General features: G+C 44.5%; 2 protein-coding genes and 1 pseudogene across 2 annotated transcripts; all 3 read right to left on the bottom strand.

Moving 5' to 3' along the window:
* Positions 1–2,842: 2,842 nt before the first annotated feature.
* On the bottom strand, positions 2,843–5,626 carry LOC124686697 (mitotic spindle checkpoint protein BUBR1-like). Its single transcript, XM_047220600.1, has 11 exons — positions 5,391–5,626; positions 5,191–5,250; positions 4,884–5,028; positions 4,638–4,795; positions 3,917–3,995; positions 3,770–3,836; positions 3,642–3,696; positions 3,402–3,564; positions 3,197–3,282; positions 3,028–3,111; positions 2,843–2,941 (listed from the first exon to the last, which is right to left on the bottom strand). Exons 1-11 carry the CDS (start codon positions 5,609–5,611, stop codon positions 2,881–2,883), a joined length of 1,179 nt encoding a protein of 392 aa, XP_047076556.1. The 5' UTR covers positions 5,612–5,626; the 3' UTR covers positions 2,843–2,880.
* Positions 5,627–17,632: 12,006 nt separating this feature from the next.
* LOC124689868 lies at positions 17,633–20,427 on the bottom strand (annotated as a pseudogene).
* A 1,796-nt stretch (positions 20,428–22,223) lies between these two features.
* Positions 22,224–23,346, bottom strand: LOC124686696 (polygalacturonase inhibitor-like). Its single transcript, XM_047220599.1, has one exon. It carries the CDS (start codon positions 23,318–23,320, stop codon positions 22,301–22,303), a length of 1,020 nt encoding a protein of 339 aa, XP_047076555.1. The 5' UTR covers positions 23,321–23,346; the 3' UTR covers positions 22,224–22,300.
* Between the last annotated feature and the right edge of the window lie 431 nt (positions 23,347–23,777).

Below are 23,777 nucleotides of genomic sequence, written 5' to 3'. Positions count from 1 at the left end.
TCATTCTGGCAGGATTCAGGATTTTTTATTTCTTTCGCTGCGTTCTAGACATGCTTTTGCATGTTTTCATTTGCTTTTACGTGTTTGCGGAAAAAGAACATCTGTCCATGCGTCATAAAGAGTTAAGCAAACATGAAGTTGGCAGGAACTAGCAAAACTGAGATGCACAAAGTCAACAAGTACACATCACAAGAAGGGTAACTAACTACAACCTGCCTATCAAGCAGCACTAGTCCTATGGTCATCTTGCGCAGGCTGCATGTAGGATCTCTTGATGAACTCCAAGCAATCTGCGATGGCCTGATCGGCATGGAAAGAAGCAGAACTCTCCCTGTGTGGCACCGCCGGCACCCCTGCAGCCTGTCTACAGCGGCTCGGCTTCTGCGCCGCTGATCTTGGTTTGGACCGCCTCTTGGGGCAGCAGTTGAGCCCTTCTAGGCACCGGATGACAAGGCCGGCGAGGCGGAACAGCCGCATGCGCAGCCGGAGCAGCGACCCCAGCCGCACATGCCGCACTCGGCGGCGGCCTCGCCAGCCTTGCTTGCAGCTGCTTGCCTGATGGATCATCATCATTGTCACGGCAGAGAGATCAAAGAGACAAATACCCTTGGTATGGTCAGTATTGGTCTGAACTCTAAAGCCCTGAGTTGAGCGTGTGCAAAGTCCACCATGTATATGGCCTCTTATATAGGTGGGTGCGGGACACTACTGCACAAGTGCTGAGTGCTTAGCCCGTAGCTTTTGGATGAACTTGTCGTTAAATGATGCCACTACAATTTTCGCAAGTTGGAGAAATGCCATTACAAAAATCTAAGTTGGAGATATGCCACTATAACTCTCTCATACCTCTACCTATGCCATTTTCTTTGCTAAGAAGAATAACGGTTCAATAAATACTTGTATTTCAGTCTGTATTTTAATTCTGTCCATACTACCTCTATGCCCAAATTTAGGCACACTTTTAGGCAGTCCGGACGCCAAAATAAATAAGTATTGGTGGCCGGCTGGTCCATGGGGTTGGAATCTCCAGCCGTGGCGCTCTCTTCGAGCAGCGTCAGGCGCCACTGCAGCCACGGCGCTCGCATACGGGCGTACGGCCGCCGGCGCGCCCGATGCAGCGTTGAGCGTCTCTGGCCACCGGGATCCCGTCCCGTCGCGCCCTCTTCAGGCCGCATTCCCTCCAGCCAGCCGCTGCGCCGCCCGCCTCCACCGGCCGACTCCTGCCGCTTCCCCTTCAAGCACCGCAGCCTCGAGCAGCGCCCTCTTCCAACAAGCCGTCGCGCCGCCCGTCTCCGGCAGCCGCCGCCGCCTCCGCCTTCAGCTAGGATACGTACGAGTTGGTTCGTTGGGATTTGAGGTTCGTCCCAGAGGTTTGGTCGGTTGGTAATCCTGTCAATTCACTGAGTATGTGACCAGTTAAAAAAATGTTTGTATAAAGGTGTATAAGGGTGTATAACGGCAGTGTATAACTTGGTATTGGACAAAATGGCATAGGCAGAGGTATGAGAGAGTTGTAGTGGCATATTTCCAACATAGATTTTTGTAATGGTATTTCTCCAACTTGCGAAAGTTGTAGTGGCATAGATCCAATTAACCCTTAAATGAAAGCCAATAACTAACGCACAGGCTCAGCCGGTCAGTAAGACACAATGTGTGATGCAAGGATTTAGAAGATGTGGTCAAGTGTGTAGCCAGACACTGTTTTTAAATACATTATCACTTTGCATAAACTAGTCGTCCACCTCTGGGAAATTCTCTTGTCTCCATCTTCTTTCCTAATGCTGTCATCATGTCATGCTGTGTGCCCTTAATCCTAAATTTGCTGTCTTGGCCTGTTGTGTACTACACTGCTAATAATACTATATATTATATTGCTATCCAAGCTGATCGAAATCTATGTGCCCTCCACGGTTTCATAACATTGTTAATCAAGCAAAATAGAGGATATAATATAGTAAGGTTGAGCTTAACCACAAAGTCATGTCCTAATACTTACCAATCCTCAAGTGGTGGCTTCTGACACTGGCTTGTGAGTTGTGAGTTGTGACACGTCCTATCTTTCCTTCTTTCATCAAGATCCTTCAGGAAACGAGGCTAAAATGGCAATGATCGCTTTTGGTTTCGCCAGCTTCTTCTTCTTTCATCAAGATCCTTCAGGAAACGAGGCCGAAATGGCAATGATCGCTTTTGGTTTCGTCGCCTTCTTCTGTACGCTGTGGTGGCAACGGGGGCCTTGACAGGACCTGAGAAAGTTTCCAGCAATGGAGATCCAAGGAAGAAAAAGAACACTTTTATTTTCCTGTGAGCAAACAAAGTTACGGGAGCTGTTGCCAATGGCAGCTTGCCATGACTAGAATAATCTGATCCAATGTGTCATGGATCCACTTGCATCAAAGTTTTCAGTCACGTTTTGTTTGCTATGGCATTTGCATATTATTTGGAGAATCTAATGCCTTCAAGGTTCTTTATTATTTGCTAGGAAGTAATCAGGCTGTCTCGACATCGATTTGACCTCACTGGAGATTCCTACAAAATAAAGAGATATAGTACCGAACAAAGCTTGCAAGATCAAAGTACTGTATGACACTGTATGGAACGTACGGACATCCAAACAAAAGAACATTAATGTACAATATTACAACACTCAAACAAGCCTCGATGATTTGTGACAAAACTGAAGATTTATTCATTCCCCACCTCGATGAGGCATACAGTACGCTTTAGAGGCATCCAATCAAATTACAAGATTACAACACACAAGATCACAATATTTGCAGCATCTCTAAGCTTTAGAGGCTAAAGCTTATTCCAGCATAAAGTCACAATTCAAACAAAAGATCATCAACAATAGAAGCACCTGAATGAACCACATAACTGTAATTATCTAAGGCTGCTCAGCGGGAAGTTGCGCAGCGGGTTCTCCTTAAGCAATTCAGTTTCCCTATTCAAAGAAAACAGGCAGGGTCAATCGTTGACAAAGAATTATAATATGTGGAAACAGAAGGTGCGGCCATAAACCATTCTTACTTCTTAAGGTTTTTGCTCGTTGCTAGCCTAAGCTTCAGAACAGATGGTTTTGGACTCTTCGGCACTTGAGGTGGAGCTGGTTCCCTAAGAAGATTAAAAGGAAATATTTATAAACTTTATGTTTGTGGTTCATAAAAAAATGATAACTTAAGGATGTCATATAACATACTCGGCACATTCTTCATCTACAAAGACCTCAATGGAGCTGACACGAGCTGACTGAACCGCTGGTCGTGCTGCTACCTTTGGTGGAATCTGTTCAATGAAATGTCATCATCAAATTATAAGGAATGTCTCTGCCATTATCTAAACATAAATTTACTGAATGGATAGTAGTTCCTTGGGAAGTCCATCTAGTGGTTCCATAAAAATACCTTGTGCGAAGTCCATCTGGCAGGCATCATGTTATTTTCTTTGTTTCTATCTGCCTGTGTTCCAAGGGTGTTCCAGGCCCTGTCTTTGCTCCTAGTTCTGTCAAGGCCCTGACTTGGCAATGGATTTTCTTTGTAAACCGAAATAGGCGCATTGACATTGATCCTACGAATGTTCTAACATCAGTAATAATCAATAAAACCTCCATGTTTGATTATGATTACACGGTAAAGGTAACTGACCTTTGCAGCGCCCTAGGTTTTGCCAACAGATGGGAATTCTCCATAGGCTGACCTCCTGCCACATCAAATTCAAGATTAGCTTGCACCCAGCCAATCACTTGAAGCTGATGCTGGATCATAGTACTTACTGGTATCACCACGGTTCACGTCGCGACCGAATCTACGTACTGGCTGATCCTCACTTGCTGTATCATCCTGTTGGAAAAGATGAATAAAATCATTTGGTGAAGGGTGGAGGCCTGATAAAAATACTGCAATGGTTTAAAATAGTGCACCTCGTGTTCCTTCTTTCTGGTCGATCTCCGAAGAAATGCCCTGTACGTAGTTTCCAACTTCTCCACAGGCTTTGCTTTTCTGATGAAAAAGAAATCAGCTCGACGATAAGAATGAAGTATGTAGACACATGAATCATTAATGAAAGAAAGGAAGCAGCAATAAGCAATTCCTACGAATGAATAGAAAAGGACGATTCAAGAAGTCCGTGGGTATTTAGTGTGTAATGGTGCAAAAATCATATCATGACTGAAATATAGGACACTTCAGAAATTTGAATAATTTGTTTGCTGGAAACAAAAAAAACCATTGTTCATATTGTCATTCACGGATTAACATATTAGTAGTTGGTTGTTGTAAACTGATGTATCCTGCAAACATATATTTTCATGATTATATAAATCTTGCATAGGGGAAGGTTGCAGGGATCAAAGAAAACATGGTAAGAAGCTTTTAAATTGTTTTAAAATTTAACTCTCGCCCTCTAAGACCTCCACATTTTTCTTGCTCACCCTTCCTCTCGCTCTATACGAGAGCCGCACTACAGAATATTTGTAATCTTTTCCGTATCTGATTATTGATGTCAATCACGTGGTGTAGTAGACCCATAATAATGAAGCAGTGGACTTTACAAATTCGATGGTTTAATTATAATAGGAAAGCTCTACAAAACAATCTCAAATCTAACAGCATCTAAAGTAGATAAGTGGCAGTGTATCTCACCTAGCCATTCCAAGGTTGAAAATCTCGTCAGCTTTCTTTAGCTTGTTCTTTGACTCCATCAGCGACGTGTAACGGATGTAGAAAACAGCATGGCCCTCACCAATCTGGTTGGCCTCCAGGAACCTGAATATCACCTCAGCATCAGCACAATTCCCAGCCTGCAAACCAAGCTGCAAGTTTAGCATACACGCCTAATTGCTTACACACTACAAAATCAGATAGGTCAAGTTGCATTCAGAAACCCACATATTCTAGCCACACTTTGAGGTACCGGAGATCATCCTTGTACCGCTCATCGTGCCAGAAGGCCCGCACACACTGCTCGTAGATCACCACGAGGCCTGAGAATTCCCCGCCGGCCGGGAACGACTCCTGAACCCATTTGATGCAGCTGCGCACAGGCAAAATGGAGAGCACGAGTTATGAGCGCTTAGCTTGTGCAAATCAATGGAAGGAGCGCTCTTCGCACTCTAGTATCTAGGTAGTGACTACCGATTAGTACAATCCAAGAAACATGGCACATGAAGGGGAAGAGGGATCAAGAAGAACATACTCTACCCACGGCTGGAGGGGATCTTCGCCTTGGTACTCTTCGATTGCTTCGATCCTCCTCCTGGATGAGTTAATTTATCAAACACGGAACAGACAAGACGTCGGAAACTTTCCCCTGACCAAGAAACCCAACCAGAACAATCCAAACCAAACCCCAGGACAAAGGAATTCCTTGCTGGGAAAGAGCTGGGGTCACGGTACCTTCGTTCAGCGAGGAGCGCGGCGCGCTGGGCGGGGTCGGCGTGCGCCTTGAGGGCGCTGTTGAGGAGGGCGACGTTGCGCCCTCGCTTCAGCGGCCGCACGTTCTCCTTGAACGTCTCCCACTCGCCGCACTCTGCCACCGGCGCCGTCTCAGCTCCTACCCCCCACAGCGCCAGAGTCTCCACGTCGAGCGCCGCAAGCTCTCCCGCCGCCGCCGCCATGTTAGATGGGTCTGGGTGGCGCTCCGAACCCGACCGTTGGGAGAGGAGGATTCGAATTCGTGGTGCTGGACCGTTCTTGAGGAGCGGATGCCGATCTGGGTTAAGTTTTATAGACAATCGTTGGGCTCTTGTTAGGTTTGGGCTTGAAATTTGTTTGGGGCCCAGATACACGAGCCCACTCGATGTGCTTTTGCTGTTGCTGCAGCCCAAAACATCGTAACAAAACAAATTTTATTTTACAAGCCATAAAACAAAAACAAATTTTAGTCCACATAAAAGTTGTGTAATTTCAAAATAAAAAAAATATTTGCGAGGAAATTATACGACTAGTGTAGGTGATCCATTTTATAAGTGAATGTTAAAATTCCGCAATATAAGAGCAAACAGTACTTTTCAATGGAGTAATCAAACCTCAATGTTGGCAATTAGTATTTGGTTTTGAAATTTCAGGTTACCACAACACTGTACAGAGTCTGAAATCGGTCCACACCATCAACCTAAATGGAATCACATATCTGGGATCGCCTACCCTAGATCAGTCATTTGGATTAAAGTGGTATGTGAAATGACTAATGAAGAATTCTGTACATGTGCCGTCTGTTACCATTTTGAAGTATAAATATAATAACAACATATGGAAATATAAATTTTAACATAAATAAGTATTGCTTTCTCAGCTTCACGTACGCTTCGCAGCAATATTTAGTTTAGAAATTCCCTTTAGGCCTTGTTCGTTTTGTTGGGTTTGTATCCAGACCTGGAATACATCCAGGTTTGGATTGGGTTAATCCCAACCCTCCACCCAAACCCCATCAACCCATGTTAATCCCTTTCCCATAACCCGGTGTGTTTTCTAGACGTTCGGTTAATCCGACGAAAGCGCACACTCGTTGTATTCACCTGATCATCTCCCGTCACTAGCGCTTCCTTATCAGTTCATGCACGAGTACATTTAGATATACAACCATACATCTCGAAATCTATCAACATGGGAACTACTTTTGAACATCTCGACGAGAGGATCTCAAAAGTGGAAACGGTTCGTCATTTGAACTTACGGTTCTCAAGATATTTAATTTTGAAAAAACGAATCTATGAAAAAAGGGAAAAACTAACACAACCCAGCTCTTCTCTCTCCTCCCTCATCCCCACCTTGCTTCCCCTTGCGACACGTGGCGAGCGGGGAGACTACTTCCCATGGATTTTCTGGCACCACAGCGCGCCATTTGTCCCATGCGGAGCGAGTTGTCTTCCCTTCGCGAAGGTCGGCCTTTTTTTTAACGATTTCGCAAATATGTTGATCTGGAAAAAAAATACCACGCCGAGCCGGGATTGGGCCACAATCCAGGCCAATCCATGTCTATGAGGGATTAAACGAACAGGGCCTTAAAGGGCACACTCTTTATCTATTTCGTCCAGCCTACATATCTAAATTCTCTAGAATAATATAGCATCTATAAAATCAGATATCATAGGATATTGCATTTCAACTACAATTAGCTACCAATTATGATCGTAGATTACATAAATAGACAAATTTCACTTTTTTTCTTTGTTGCCATATAGCCATTGACGTGGCTGCAACTTCAAAGGATCCACATTTTAGATAAGAGTGATGAACCTGCAGTCTTTATGCATGGTCTTCCTTATGTTGGAGCCTTTGGTTTAGTGAGGTTTACTTGAAAACCTCGTATGAAGGAATTCCCACTACCTCCCAAACCTAAAATCATCTAGAAATATTTTTTGGCAACTTCATATTTGGCATCCACTTTCCTAGATCTATTGCACATTCTTTTGCACCCTATATCATTCTATCAGCACAATTTGCTCTTATACTAGAAAGCAAAAGTACAGTGACATCTTAAATAATGAAGATATGAGATCTTCAGATGAGGCGGGGGAGGACATATGGTGGAAGAAAAAGTTGTGTGCAACTATATGTAGAGGAGTTGAGTGGTTTATAGATCTGTGTCAGCTCTTATTAATTTCTCACACTCACTATGGTGCTTTACCGTCCTACATGTAATTATGATATTTTGAAGCACACACGACTCAACTACCGGTAATTTATGGTCAAGTACCATATGTTAGGCTCATACTACCTCCATCCCAAGGCTTAAGGCCTATATTTTTTTTTTCAGAAAGTCAAACAAAATAAAGTTTGACTAAACTTTTAGACGAATTTATGAACAAATATGATATTTTGTAGGTACCATATGAAAATATATTTCATTATTTGTCTAATGATATTGATTTTGTACTTTGCATGTTAATGATTTTTGATAAAAACTTAGTCAAACTTAATATAGTTTGTAAGTTTGACTTTCTAAAAAAAATAGGCCTTAAGCCTTGGGATGGAGGTAGTATGTAATTCATATTGCTTTGGTTAGGGATGTTGGACATTCATGATAACCAAAAGGGGATTATGTATGAAAAACTGAATACAACAAGAAAAGGAAATTAGGCTAAAAATTTCTGAAGACAAGTCGACTGTTGGTATGGTTGAATCTCTTTTTATGAGTCGGCCAGACATTGACTGAACTTCATAACAATATCCGAACATATCACAAATAATGGAATGCTCCAACCACACTAATACCAGCCATAACGGCCAAGTCTTAATAGTTGTATCAAAATGAATTACAATCACAAGTTCATCATATTTTTAATTGGGAAGTTCTTCTAAAATAAATATTCAACTCTATTGGCCTAGAAATAAAGATCTACTCTGTATTGAAGAATGACAATTCGATTTTTTAAACATTTTTCTATGATAATTTATAATTTTGTTAGGCGTGGACTGATCAAAAACATGTTGACGTTGTTTCCATACTTAAAATTTTAGACTTGGTTCAATATTTATGGATATAGACTAACATGAAAATAAATAAATAATAAATATATGTAGGGTTGAAAGCAGAGTCTCGTATAAGCCCACAAAAGCAGAGGCTAGTTCAGTGCCTGTTTGTTTGAGCTACAACTGAACGATAAGCAGCTAGAGCTGGTACGTTCTGAGAAGCAGCTGGAGCTGGACAGCTGGTGAAATAAAAAAATGATGTTTGACAACGTGCTTTTGGAACAGTGGGCGTGTTTTTGGAACAGCTGGTAGACATGGAGCGGTGCTGAAAGTCCCAAATACCCTTATATGCTGAAAATGTTGTTGAAGTATTGATATGACATGATAGCTGATTACACTTTATATTAGCTCAGATAATACGTTTAGCTTCTATTCTAAGATACTTTATAGTATGGAGTAATACTTTCTCTTTAGAAAGAAGTCCAAATCACCTCCCTAAGTATGAGGTTTGGGGCGGTAACCCCCTTATGTTTTAAGTGGGGCAAATTAGCCCTCTAAGGGCTTGTTTGGTTACTCGAATCTCGGCGGGTTCCCCTAGTCCGTAGGTCGGGAATATAATTCCGGAGTTTTGCTCCTGTTTCAGTCGATTCCCGGTCGGGAATATTTTCCCGGGAAATTTTCGTCCCAACAGCCAAACGAGCCCTAAGTATCAAATACCGGATAAAATACCTCCTGGGCATTGGTTAGCTGTTTTGTGAGCGGATTTCTTTTTTGAGAGCAACCACATATTTCATTAATCGAAAACCAAGTTACATAAAGCAACATATGTGGAAACTAAAAGACAAACCGGGATAAAATGATTATCCTGAATTTGCAGATAAAATCCTAAAAGATCGAGAAATACAAAGAGGCGGGCGCCGTCTAAATCCACCGCCGCCGAGACGAACGCAAGAAGAGACGCCGAACCTCCACCATTGCAAGATCCAAAAAAGCACCATCGCCAAAGAGGCTTTGTGAGCGGATTTGGCCACGGTGGACACAGCAAATAGGCCACGCAAGCATGGTTGAGACGGACCAGGTCAAGACTCACCTGGCCGGCCGCACGGACGCACCTGGTCGTCACCTGGCCATCAATACGCACGCCGCGCGTGGTCTGCGTGGTCTGTGGAGAGCAGTGCGCCATCGCCCGCTGGCATTTTCTCTCCCGACGACGGGGGCGAGGTATGTTGATGATCGACGGCTATTTGTTGACGATCCGGCGCAGCTCTCCTCCGCAGCAGTTGTCCTAACCTTGTGTGCTCTCGCTGCAGCCATGGCGCCTCCATGTTGAGGACGGCCTTGACGGTTACTCCTGGATAGAGGCGACGGCAGACGATCGGCGGCATCATCTGCTGATTGAAGTGCCGCTTTGTCGAGCAGGTGAGTTCATGGAACCCCTACATCCGTCATCCCCTTCCTGCAAGAGTGTAGTTGCCAAACTCTGATAATCTGAACTGTGCACTGCAAAAACAGACGAACACAGAGGGAGACAGAGAGAATTTTGGTGTCGCGTGTAAACGTGCGACTTTTCTGTTTCTGTTATTCAGCTTATAAGGAGATTACAGGGCAACTAACTAGCTCACGACCCGATTCTGTCGCGCCATCCCACGACCTCGGCGTACGCCTGCCACTAACTGAAAACTAGTTAACTATTTAACTGAAGAACCGGTCACAACCTAGTGCTAGTGCCGTTGCTAAGAACTGGACACGATCAAGCAATGAGATCGTGCCTTATTACAAGAATAAGTAAAAGCTAAATGTGTGTGCAGAGTTTAGGCTAACAAAGAGCAGATCAGTTCCTCTCTGAAATCTGCTATGAGAAATGAGAGGTTTCTTAAATTCAGTTACTAAAAAAACAGGGCAACAAGTCCAGATCTTTGCAAAAAAAATCAGAAACTATTTCCTGTAGGGAGTGCTAGTACATACAGATTTTCTGTTCGTATGTGTTAGGCATATAACTGAGAAAAGATTTCATTTTTCGTGCTAGTACAACATACAGTAACATCTATGCAAGATTGCCGGAGAATGCGATAGCTGATAGATCAGAAGAAGATGGAGCTGAGGAGCAAAGATTTCAAGAGGAACAATATTCAGACGAACATCACGAGCAGCAACAAGAAATGCATGGACACCACCTACAGGAGTAGCAATTTCAGAAATAGCAGCACATTCCAGAGCAACAGGAAGAGCATGTACATGATCAACAGTAGAAATGCATGAGCAGCATCTACATAAGAATCACTCAGAAATGCTTGGAGAGGAAGAGCAGAAATCAAGCAAAGTGCAAGAAGAATTCATTTTTTCTGAAAGTAAATTGTTTCAAGCATACTATGCTGTGTGCAAAACTGACACAGAAGTTGGCTGCTAAATGCTCAAGAATTGCTCAAAATTAGTACCAACAGAAAGTGCAGCTGTCTATATTAATACTACAAGCTACAACAAATGTTTGTGTTCAAATTGTAAAACCTAGCTATCCAAATACTTGCTGCCCAAAAAACTTGTGTCCAAATGCTTGTTTTCCACATATGTTTGTGTGACAATATGGTTTCTGCCCAAATACTTGCTATCAATAAAATTGGTGTCAATATGGTTGCTGCCTTATAACAGTAAGAGACATACCTTTCCCAGAGATCAGTAGCAACTGACAATAGCTTCTCGAAATATCACATCTTTTTTCTTATGTCTATTTAAATCCAATCTACAAAAAAGCAACAATGACAATACCAAGTGATATTCACTTGCAATTTATCTTTAACAGATCGATTTCGACAAACATGTGACATATATTCACACCAAAAGGTGACAACATTTCATTGCTAGTCTGAGTACAAATAAGTTTCATTTACAAAACAAAGATGATCATTGGTACTAACTACACTATTGGTACTCAGGTGCTAATCAACTCCAACCATCTCCAAAAGCTGATCATTGGATAGTTCTTTCCTAATACATAGCTACCAACTGCACCACTCCTACTAATTGCAAATCATCTGTGCAACTGCAACTACCTTTAACATTCTCCAAAAGTATTTTTCTACTTCTTCTGTACCATGCTATTTACTTGTCATTGAACCCAGGCAGTTGCTCTTCGACTTCTGGAAACCATGCCTTCGGTACCCCAAGCATGTCAGCTGGATACTCCAACGATTTCACCACCAATTTAGCCACTTCCACCTTTGAAAGGAACTTCACTCCCACCCCTCGCATTCCAACCACCTTGGTCATCTTACTCCAACCACCTCAGACATGTGCTCAGAGCACATCGTATGCTCAGAGCAAGACATGGCCTTTGCTGCGCCATCCCTCAGATATGCCATGGTAGAAGCCTGCATTTCGACCAGACAACGCACCTTGAAATCGGAATCCCGCCTGGTCACGAGCTCGGTTCCCCTGCGCCTGCACTCCACAGTCCACACCCAGACGCTGCATATCCAGCCTAGAACGAGGCGCAAATTTCTGCTGCTTCTCCACCCTAGCAAGATCCATCAACGCCGCTGCCGCTTCCTCAATTTCTGCCCCTTCTTTCATCGCCGGCATCAGGTACCACCTCCCCACAACCTGAGATCCCTCCACCTCCATCACAACGCCGGTCGACAGCCGGGGCGATGTAGAAAGACGAACGTGTCCAGATTTGGGGAGGAGGCAGAGGCTCGCGGCCGGATTTGGGGAGGAGCAGGAGGCAGACGGAGTATGAGAGCCAAGTGCGGTCAACGATGTGGAGGAGGGTTTGCGGCTCACCCAGGTGCGGTTCGACGAAATCATGTGCGGTGCGGCTCAACCGTGCCAGCGTGGAGCAAAACCGGAGTACACGTGGCCAAACCCGCTCACAAAACAGCTAACCAATGCCCGGGGGTATTTTGTCCGGTATTTGATACTTAGGGTGGTAATTTGCTCCAATTAAAACATAATAAGGGGGGTTACCGCTCCAAACCTCATACTTAGGGGGGTGATTTGTACTTGTTTCTTCTCTTTATACAACTTGCATAATGTTATGGATACATCAGTTCGCCTAGTAGCACATTTAAAAAAAGATTAAAAAGATAGTACATCCATCGCTGTACCATGCACTAATGGGTAAACTACTCCCTCCGTCCTCAAATAAGTGGACATCTAGCCTCTAAAATTTGTCCACAAAAGAGTGTACTCCTATCTTCCCAATGCAATTTAATTGCTTCTCTCTCATCGCACGGAAATCAAACCCAATAATATTGAGCACATATTTCTCTTGTTTTCTACATGCACTTAACTTATTGGAGGTGAAAGAATTAAAGAGGAGAGATGCATGTTTCCAATGTACTTTTCACTCCACCTCATAATGTATCTTGAAAATCCCGCAGGTACACTTATTTGTGGACGGAGGGAGTAAACGAGATAGTAGATATTTCTCATTGGAATTAGCGGATTCACATGACGTTGAGCAACTCAATCAAGAAAAAAGAAAAGGCCGTGATGTTCAGCAGCAGTTTATTGAGGCTCGGGTCTGGCTGATACAGCCTGGCCCTGCTCGGCTGGAGATGAGGCGGGGGCCGCGGGACAAGGATTGGAAGGAGGGCGTGTAGGGCGGAGCTGCGACGGTCGGCGCCTCGGCGGGACGGCGAGCACCGGCCGGCGGCGCGGCTGGAGATGCCGACAGCGCGGGGAACCCCTAACTCCCTCGACCCTTCACAGGCGCTCGGTCCGAACCTATCGGGCCTGTTTTTTTCCTCTGGACAAATGCTCGTGCCAGGGAAGAGGTGGGGTGGGAACTGGGAACGGATCAGGCAATGACAAGTTTGGTGTAGACAACTCGGATATCAGGGGCAGCGTGGTACCACGATCCGTTTTCAAGTCAAGAGCTGCGGGAAGCTGCGGGAAGTCGGTCCGGACGTGCTTCTCGGTTTGTAGTGCAAAATAGATAGGCACTTGTAAAAGCCTATGAATAGAAGTTAGGTGTTTAACTAGGCTTGTGCTTTTACAGATTCAGAAGCAGTACAAGCTTAAGCTTCAGCTCAAACAAACTGGACTAATTCACTAAAAAGATGGTAAAGCTAACCTAATCTATTTTGACTACGGAGCCAACCGGATGGGGCACCGCTCTGCATCCCTAGAAATAGGTCTGGCACAAGTGTACAAGCATGTGAAATTGTGAAGCACAACATATCCACCTCAGCGGCCCATATGAAGCATATCCCACAAAACCGCTTTGAAGATTTTCTCTCGCAAGAAACCTTGTAGAAGGACGCAACTCCTTAGACGATGGCACCAAGGAGGGGATGCAACACACTAGAGTGAGCCCAAGCATGAGAGCAGGGCCATCCATAGCTAGCCCGCGAGGTTTACGAAGAAACCAAGGGACCAAGAGCAGTCCCTGACCAAAGCTTATTCTTGGAATTCCGGTTGCCCCCAAACGAGGTACATCCTCTATGGTTCATACCAATCTCGTTATTTGCCATCCATTTTTTGTGGGGTATGCTAGTTTAGCTCTATGAAACTTTTGTGCAACCTAAGATCATTGCTCTGATTAAGGCTTCTAAGTGTAGGAAGCTTACATAATAGTGTTAAGTTGAATAAGAAAATAGTGTGATCTTGAGGAACAAATATCTATATATATTTTTGAACCTTGAAACCTCTTTCCTTCGCAATTATAGTTACATCATTGCGGAGAAGATGTACAAGAAAATCTGGAGGGTTATCAAGCCAAGTTTACGAACAAATCGCTATGGATATTCCTGTGGAACAGAAAAAAAATGTTATTTTGTCGTGTGCACATGTGTAAGGTGTGAGAGGTGGGGAGTAAAAAAAAAGAGGTTGTGTGCAACTACTTATAGAGAGCTCGAGTGGTTTATGGATCTCAATTGCTCTCATTATTATATGTTGCCATGATGCCGTATTGTGCCATATCAGGAACTATAGGTGTGTCAATTTATTATATGGCACCACCGGCGCCTTTGCATAGCTGAAAAGTAAAATTTCAAGAAACTTATAAGAAATTTGACCATCAACACTTGCAGTCACATATATTCAGTTAACACTATTTGCCATCGATTTTTTTTTTAAATCATTATTTGAAGTGGCATCTTTTGATACGCAGACTTGGCAGTGTCATATATCTTGCCGGAGTAGCTCCCATTTGGCTTGCTTCTCTTGGATATTCCTCTCCATCATCATCATCTTGACCTCCAATGTCTTGTTCACCAAATTCTCCTTCGACTTCATCATGCCGTCCATCTTGTCTGTCAAACCGGCATTCTCGGTTTGCCTCCTTAGCTTATATTTTGCACTCTTGTTTCCATCCCCTCCCCCCCCCCCCCCCCGAGTTCCTCTGGACATTGAGCTCATCATCCCTGCATACAAATTGGACATTGAAACAGGAGGTGAGCCATATCTTCATCCCTGCATACAAATTGGACATTGTCCAGAGGTACCAATATGGCGATTTATCAAAATAGATTTAAGCGGAATAATGCCATGCAGGGCTCTCCAAACAAAGATCTTAATTTTGCCCGGGAGTTTTAGAGCCCATAGTGTTTTCCAAACAGGATTTAGTGCAGAATGTCCAGGGAGGGCCAACTGATTAACCCTAGCTCCAAACGCGTGCCGCCACTAAAGATAATAGCCAGATCTGACAGAATAGCGTCCATTCCTATTGTAATTCCAGGCAATAAAGTCGTCAAAACCATGATGATTCAAGGGGATTTCCAGAATGCGTTTCACATCAATGTCAAAGAAGAGTGATTTTAGAAGATCAATGTCCCAGTAGCCCGTCGTCGGATCAATAAGATCTGCGACTTTCGTGTAGATGCCCGTCCCCCGTGGGGTAATGATCCTGCGAGTAGCGCTGGATGGGATCCACGGATCTGAATAAATGTGAACATTTTCGCCTGTACCAATTCTCCATATGTAGCCCATTTTAAACGTAGCAATTCCCTCCACAATACTTTGCCAAGTAAAAGAATACCCAGCTTTAGGACCAGCCTTGAGAATATCACAGTGAGGGAAGTAGTTTGCCTTCAAAACAGCACATAATGAATCAGGCTCAGTAGCAAGTCTCCAAACCTGTTTTGCTAACATGGCCAGGTTAAAGGAGTGAAAGTCCCTGAATCCTAGACCACCCTCTCTCTTAGGGTAGCATAGTTTCCACCATGCCAACCAGTGCATCTTGTTACTATTATCATCATCACCCCACCAGAAGCTAGAGATAGCATCCATCATTTTTTTGCAAGTTCCCACAGGAATAAGAAACACTGACATTGCATAAACTGGAATGGCCTAGGCCACCGCTTTCAGCAAAATCTCCTTGCCCCCAATGGACAGATGTTTCTTCTTCCACCCATTAATCCTCTGGATGATTCTCTCCACAAAATGCTCAAAACAATCACTTCTGTATCAATATGTAGGGCCACACATATCTCAGCTCTAACCAGGACATTTGTATTTGGAGAGAAGAAGATACTTGACTTTGCTAGACTCACCAATTGCCCTGAATTAGCACAGTAAGTATCCAGAACATGTTGCAAGGAAGTTGCATTATTCGTATCCGCTTTCATGAGAATCAGGGAATCATCAGCAAAAAGTAAATGTGAGACTGATGGTGCATTTCTGCACACCCTTACCCCAACAATGCCACCAACTTCTTCTTCATGCAACAACAGACTGGATAAACCCTCCGCGCAGAGAAGGAACAAATAAGGGGAGAGGGGATCCCCCTGACGAAGACCTCTAGTCGGAGAAAACATATCGGTTTCATCAGAATTGAACCTAACTTTGTATCGAACTGAACTAACACACACCATCATCGGTGAGATCCACCTTTCCGCAAATCCCAATCTTCTCATCATATTTTCAAGGAAAATCCATTCAACTCTGTCATAGGCCTTATGCATATCCAGTTTTACTGCACAGGCCCCATTAGTAACACATTATCAGCTATAAGATGCCCAGGAACAAAGGCACTCTGCATAGGGGAAATAATCTCAGGTAGAATTCTCTTCAGCCTAAAGGAGAGCATTTTGGAAATGATCTTGTAAATGACATTACAAAGGCTGATTGGTCGGAATTGAGTTATAGACTCCGGGTTGTGAACTTTGGGGATGAGCACCACATTAGTTTCATTCCAGCCATTAGGAATCATCCCTGTGTTCAGAGCTTGCAAGACTCCAAGAGCTCATTCCTGGATAACCTCGCATGAAGCAATTCCCGTTGCCTGCTAAGCCTATATCATCTAAAATTTCTGGTCTCATCGTGTGTGCTAGTGGGCTTCTAAGTGCATAAAGCAAAAATTAGAGTGTCATATTGAATGAGAGAAAAGTGTAAGTGTGTAACCTTGAGAAACTAGTAATTGCTATAGGTGTTGTCTACAAAAGTGTGCGTGTGCGGGAGGGATGAGGATGAGAAGTTGCATGCTTATATGTATGTAGAGGAGCTAAGTGATCTATGCATCTCTATCGCTCTCATTCATTCCGCTATGTGAAGTGCAAACCAACCAAAAGTACTATACACAGAACGCACATCATGATTTTGTCAGAACTCCTTTGAGTAATTGTTGAACATTCATATCAACCAACATTATTTGTACGCAAAGCATATAATGCAACATCAAGAGGAACATTACGATAGACATAACTAAAAACCAAAGACTGCCAATTGATAAGATTGATTCTCTTTTTTGTATGTTAGTGTGTACAAAAGATCTGTCTGGTGTGTTGTAACTTTCTCGTATCCAGAAACATTGAAGAACAGATAGCCATATTGGTAATTTAGTAAGCAAAATACAACATAGTTTAGAAACAATTCGTTCACTGCTACTACCACTACCGGAATGGACCCAAGTACTTTGCACACAATCTCTTAATATAGCACCACCGAAAGCACATGAAATTGTTGATATCAGTCTGTCATTCAGATAGCAACAAGGCAAGACAGACTCTCCATAGAAGTACATTACAAACAGTATAATTTAGCAAATAAATCAGCTACTCGGAGTAGAACCCTGACCAACTGACAGTCTGTCATTCAGATAGCAAGAACAGAAGGCAAACTCTCCATAGAATATACATTACATAACAGTATAACTTAGCAAATAAATTAGAAGTAGAACCCTGTCCAACCGAACTCTGTCAACAAAATACAACTCTGTCCAGTCTTCCGAGAACACATTCCAACACCCAAAACACCGCGACACAACACTTGCAACAGCACAACAACGCCTACTCTTCACGGAAGGCTTCAAAAGGATCATCAAGGAACAAATCTGATCCCCTTGGGAGGCTCCAGGTACTACATCCTACAGGCAAGCTACTGATCTTATATTGAACGTTGCAGTCTCTGCTGGCCCAGTTAGCACAATAAAGAGACCCCACTCCGGCAGCCACCACTTGCCTCTCCGCGCATTCTCCGCAATGAACTTGAGAAAAGCAAACTCGTTATGCTTCCCTTGTAGCTCATGGAAAGCCAGAGTCTTGAGGTGCGAGTGGACACATTCAATGGGACTCGCCTGCTGCCAGATCTTAAAATTAAGGTTGATAAGGGTTTCACGATGTGCCCGAGACTGCAATTAAATCAGCGATCAGTTGAGGTGCACATAGTGGTGATAATGAAGCAGCGATCTTATGCAATATAGTGATGATGATACAAATGCTAATGGAAGGACGACGCGAGGGGGTGTTACCTCGACAACCAACGTCTCAACGCTAGGAAAGCATCTGAGGAAGCTAGGAAGCATCTCAACTTCACTGCAGAATGCAAACTGCAGTTGCACAGCCAACATCTGGACACTTGGCACAGTGGTGTGCATACTCGCCTTTGTTCCAGCCTTCCATGTACCAAAAGAGCACAAATCAATCAGACACCATTGGCAACAAATCTTCTAAAATTCGCCAGAGGTTACTTGCTCGGCCACCTTACCAGCCTAGATGTAGTGATATAAGGTGATCGACTAGGTACTCGCCTTTTACTCGATTCATCTATTTAGAATAGCAGATTAATGTATATAGTTTCTTAGGCTCATGCGACTTATTTAGGACCATCCATTTTGGATGATCCACTGGTTATCACCGTGTAAGGTAAGAGCTCACAACTTGCCAATCAGGTGTAAACAAGCACTATGCATTAAACGCTACGATTAAAAATATGAAAGATGTATATGTTGTTGATCTATGTGCCATAACAAATAAAAACATAAAAATAATAGTAAGCAAATTTATAGAATTTAGGTTCTTAAAAAAAAGAAACCAAACATTAAAATAATATTCAACAAAACAAGCTTCCGGAGTTACAAATATCTCCAAATAATTGAACAAGTATTCAGAGCAACGTAATTTAAAAATTGAAGAAAACAATTTGTTATGTTAGGATAGTGCGATGATAACATGCGTTTCCAACACCCTCACTATATATTCTAATTCAGTGGTATGAAAGAAACTAGCAATACGAATACTAAAATAAACTATTCACTAGTAACACATATGCAGATGATGTATGTTACTTTGAAGCACAATCAGATTGTACTTATTTATACTTACTTTTAACACTCCATAATAATAGGTAAAGAGATAGTATAACAAAAAACCTACATTACCTCCGAGGAACTATTAATTGTAGAAGAAAGAAGTATCGAAATATTAAAGAGATATATGTTCTGTAAACTGCAAATCAGCAAAAATGCATGGCAAATTGCAGACAATAAGTTTCACTCATCAATCCATATCATCGTAAGGCGAAAGTATGATTAGCAATGTTCTAAATTCTAAATAGGCAACCTTGTATTACACAGACAGCTAACTGATTTCCCAAGTAACTGCCCAGAAGTTCGGTCTATCCTGTTAATTACTCGTTTTTACTAATACTCGGCCGCACAACTACGACAACTGACTGAGTAAACTGAGTTTCAGAACATTGTTGCCTGTAAGCATTTGACTCCTTCGCACAGACTCGACCTTGCTCCGTCCATATCATGAAAAACATAAAATTTGAGATAGAGTGGAGGACATGACGATTCACATACCTGGATGATGGTGTTGCTGATCTGCAGCACGTGCACTCCTGGCTCCAGGTATCCCAGCACACGCAGCTTAGGGGCATGGCCAATCTTGACAGTCGTCCTAACATTGCTCAGACCATGGCGCTCGTTCCAATTTTTGTAGATGAAGAGACGCTCTAGGCTCGGGGCGTCCACCACGGCGACCTCCTCGAGGGTGGACAAGCAGAGCTGCACGCACCGTAGGCTGTGGCTGGTGAGACGAGCACGCAACGGGGTGAGGCTTCCGGTGACCGTGAGGATCTCCAGTACGGGGCTGGCGGCGAGCACGAACTCCAGGTCGTTGTCCTTAATGGCGACGCAGGCAAGAACGAGGTGACGAAGGTTGGGGAAGGCCGCGCGGCGTGGGAGGGCGGCGGTGTCCGGGAACACCCAGGCCCCGATGAAGAGCCGGCAGAGGGAGGCGCAGCTGAAGAGCGAGGAAGGGAGCGGCAGGGCGCGGGAGGGGGGCCAGGAACGATTGACGAAGACGAGCTCGTCGACGCCCTTGGTGGCGAGGAGCTGGAACCAGCGCGCGAGCAGGCCGCTGTGGGCGCCGTCCATCATGAAGCTGCAGGTGAGGCTAACGAAGGGAAATGGCCCAGGATGTGACTCGAGGGCGGCGGAGACGGCGCCGGTGACGGCGCGCGAGGAGGCGCCGGCGCGGGCGGGCCGACGCTCGCCGTCTCCCGAGGGGAGGAGGTGCGTGTCGACGAGGACGGTCGGGGCGGAGCGCCAGATGCCGCGCCAGCGCGAGGAGAGCACGGCGGTGCGCGCGCCGTCCTTGGCTGGAAGGAGGGAGACCACACGGCGGAGGAGATTATCGGGGAGGCGGCTGACGCGGTCGTTCTTGTCGGCGGCGGTGGCGGCGCAGCAGAGGGAGGGGGATGTGGAGACGGGCGGCGAGGGGAGGTAGCCGTAGAGGAAAATCAGCATCACTTCTTCGACGGGGCTCATCTTCTCCGTTGGCAGCCCGTGCACCGACATGCTGATAGTGGCCGCCGGCCGCCGCAGAGCTAGGAGTAGGGTTTTTGGCGACGGCGACGGGGTCACGAAACGAAGACCGATCGGTCAACGGAAATTGGAAATGAAGGAAACCAAGGAAATGGTTTCCGTTAGTTATCTGGGCCTAGCCCATTTGAAAAAGGTACCATTCCTTGGTTTTTTTCGATCGTGGCCGTTTTTGTTTCTGCTCGGGTTTCTTTCTACTCTCACGGGAGGATCATTCCGATGGTTTTACTTTTTCATTTTTTTGTGTTTTCTTCCTTTTTTTCGTTTCTTTACGTTTTGTTTTGTTTTGTTTTCAGTTCCTTTTCCCCTTTTCTCTTTTCAAGAAAATGTTCATAACAAAAAAATGAGATTTTTCTTTCTATTCCGTTTTTATTTCTTTTATTTTAAAAATATTTCCATGTTTTGAAAAAAAATTCATGTGTCAAAACATGTTTATGCTTTTTTAAAAAAATTCCACGTGTTTGAAAAATTGTTCACGCGTTTTCCAAATGATAACTTTTAAATTAATATTAAAGGATTTTTGAAAAAATATGTTCACACTGGTTCAAAAAATATTCAAGGTTTTTAATAAAATGTCCAAGGTTCACAAAATCACTTGCACGAGATTCAGACAATAATCACCATGTGAACAAAAATTCACAGGGTTTCCAAAATTATTCAAGTGGGTTTGAGAGGAAGTTTATGGGTTCGAAAACATTCACTAGTCAAAATATAGTTTCGTGGGATTAGGAAAAAGGTACATTCACATGATTTAAATAATATTAACTGTTTCCAAAAATTTCAATTTCAAAAATGTTTGCTGATTTTAAAAACATTGTGAAACTTTTCACATATTTTTCACTTATTGGAAAAATAGTTGTGAAATTTACACAGTAAGCCCCGCTTTAACTTGATGAAGCCCGCTTTTGGTGTTCTATCCCATTGGTTTTGGGAGTAAGGATCTTCTAAGACTATTAGGATTTAGGACATGATGATTCCATACTCGGCCGCCCCCTTCTATGTTTGTTTGTAATATACATTGTTGCATTGCTTTGTTTTTGTAAATTGCTTTTCTTAAATTGTCTTCCCGCTAGTAGACTCATGATGAAATTTCCATCTTGTGATGTCGCTAAGACAAGAGAAGTGGACGATGATGATATGTCATCTGTCAATGCCTTTGGACCATCATAAAAAAAGGTAAATTTCATGTGTACTTCATAAGAATTTCTTTGCCACGGTCCATTGATCCTCCATACTACCTTCATCCCAAAACTTAAGGCTTATATTATTTAGAAAGTCAAACTATATCAAATTTGATTAAGTTTTAATCAAAAATCATTAACATGCTAAATACACATTCAATATCATCAGATAGATAATGAAATATATTTTCATATGATGTCTACAAAATATCTTGATAAATTTTTCTAATTTTTTTTTGTCAAACTTTACTTGGTTTGACTTGTTTTTTAAAATATAAACTTAAGTTTTGGGATTGAGGTTTTCCTAAGTGTTTCTCTATATCAAGGGTGCCGTGGCAAAGAAGTTGTTTGTTTACAGAAGGCTTCAAAGACGGCACTCTAATTCCTTCTAAGGTGTTGTACGTCTGGTTGGTTTCCTTCTCGGATAACATATGTAGTATATAGACTAAAGGTTGTAAAAATATTCCAGCCGAAACGAAAATATGCAGGATTTTACCATGCCGGCCATGTTATGCTAGAACAAAAATGCAGGTGACGCTCGCATATCCATGCAGTAAGGGAGGCCAAAGTTTGTAAAGGGGACACGGACACTGAAGCAAAACCCATACTGGTGGCATACTTAGTGAAGCAAGCATCATCTCGTTACTCTGTCAAACCAGACCGTAAATCTATTTCTTGCACGGACGGAAGAGGGGCGCACCGCAGAGGCACCTGTTGTGCTGGTAGTCGTAGAGATCAAACTCGGGCATCTTCCCGCCGGTCGGCAGCGCGCCGCAGAGCCGGTTGTAGCTCACGTTAAAGTACCTTAGGTCGTCTACGTACGCGACCTGCGCCGGGATGCGGCCTCTGATGGCGTTGTGGCTCAGGTCCACGGACTCGACGCCCGCCGGGAACACGACGCCTGACAGGTCGAAATCCAGGGAGTTGCGCGACAGGTCGATGTAGTCTAGCTCCTTCCCGCCGCCGAAGAGCCCCGACGCGTCGCCGGTCAAACCGTTGCGCGACAGGTCGAGGTGCGCGAAGTTCACGGCGGCGAACTCGGCCGGGATGGGCCCCGTGAGGTTGTTGTGAGACAGCCAGAGGTACACCTGGTCCGCAGTCTTGCTGATGAACGACGGGATGGCGCCGGTGAGGCGGTTGCGGCTGAGGTTGATGCCGGACAGGTTGGGGATGCTACCCAGCGAGGCCGGAATGGCGCCGGAGAGCGAGTTGAAGGAGAGGTCGAGGAAGGTGAGTTTCTTTAGCGCGCCTAGGAAGGACGGCACGGGGCCTGACACGCCCGTCCAGGAGATGCGGAGCATCGTGAGGTTGGTGAGCTTGCCGATCGCCGGTGGTATGGGGCCGGTCAGCGCCGGGAGTTTGTGCAGCAAGAGGTCCTTCAGGTGGGTGAGGTTGCCGACGGCGTCGGGGATGGTCCCCGTGAGCTCGGCATGCTGGAAGAGCTCCAGCCCGACGACGCGTCCGAGGTCGTCGCAGATGACGTAGTACCAGTCGCAACAGAAGTTGTCGGGGTAGGGCGGCTCTGGCTGCCCCAGGGCGGCCATGATGGCGAGCAACGCAGCCTTGTCGCCGGGGAGACAATCCTTGTTCGTAGGGTCGCGAGAGGGCTCGGCATTGGCTGCTCCGGCGAGCAGAGAGGAGAGGAGGAGGACGAGCAAAGCCTGTGAGTGCGACGCGCGCATCCTCATCCTGACTGTGGGCTGTGTCTTTGATGTTTGTCCACTCTGTATGCTGCGTCCTCCATCTTCGTGTACGTGGCCCTCTATACATGTACAGATTAAGCAATTGGAGTGGCATCTATCCATTCCAGCCAGAGAAGAAAGACCAACCATATGGATCCATCAACAGGAACTGAGGATAAGATATGATGCAGATACACGACTTGGATGTGATATGCCGACTGGCAGGATGACTGCTCAAACATGATGTATTCTTTGCTGCCTCGATGATAAGATGCAGATACACGACGGTCATAAGGGTATCTCCAGCGGGCCGGCGCATTTCGGACGTCCGAAATATCCGTTTGCGTCGGCCGGCGGACGCGATGTGGCCCAGGGCGACCGTTTGCGTCTGGGGTACCTCCAGCGGTGCGGACGTATTTTTTAACCGGGGACAGCGTCAAGCTCGCTAATGCGTTTTACGTCC

Source organism: Lolium rigidum, chromosome 2 (assembly GCF_022539505.1).
Source record: "Lolium rigidum isolate FL_2022 chromosome 2, APGP_CSIRO_Lrig_0.1, whole genome shotgun sequence".
Classification (NCBI taxonomy): Eukaryota; Viridiplantae; Streptophyta; class Magnoliopsida; order Poales; family Poaceae; genus Lolium; species Lolium rigidum.
Note: the sequence above shows the minus strand (reverse complement) of the source record. Positions and strands in the feature narration are given on the sequence as shown.

Bases quoted from the DNA above. Each gene is read 5' to 3' on its own strand.
- LOC124686697 (XM_047220600.1), bottom strand. From the start codon at position 5,611: ATGGCGGCGGCGGCGGGAGAGCTTGCGGCGCTCGACGTGGAGACTCTG. The intron at 5,029-5,190 runs GTATGTTCTTCT...GCCTGTGCGCAG, and splicing joins CCCCTCCAGCCGTGGGTAGA to CTGCATCAAATGGGTTCAGG. The intron at 4,796-4,883 runs GTGGGTTTCTGA...CTTGGTTTGCAG, and splicing joins TCAAAGTGTGGCTAGAATAT to GCTGGGAATTGTGCTGATGC.
- LOC124686696 (XM_047220599.1), bottom strand. From the start codon at position 23,320: ATGAGGATGCGCGCGTCGCACTCACAGGCTTTGCTCGTCCTCCTCCTC.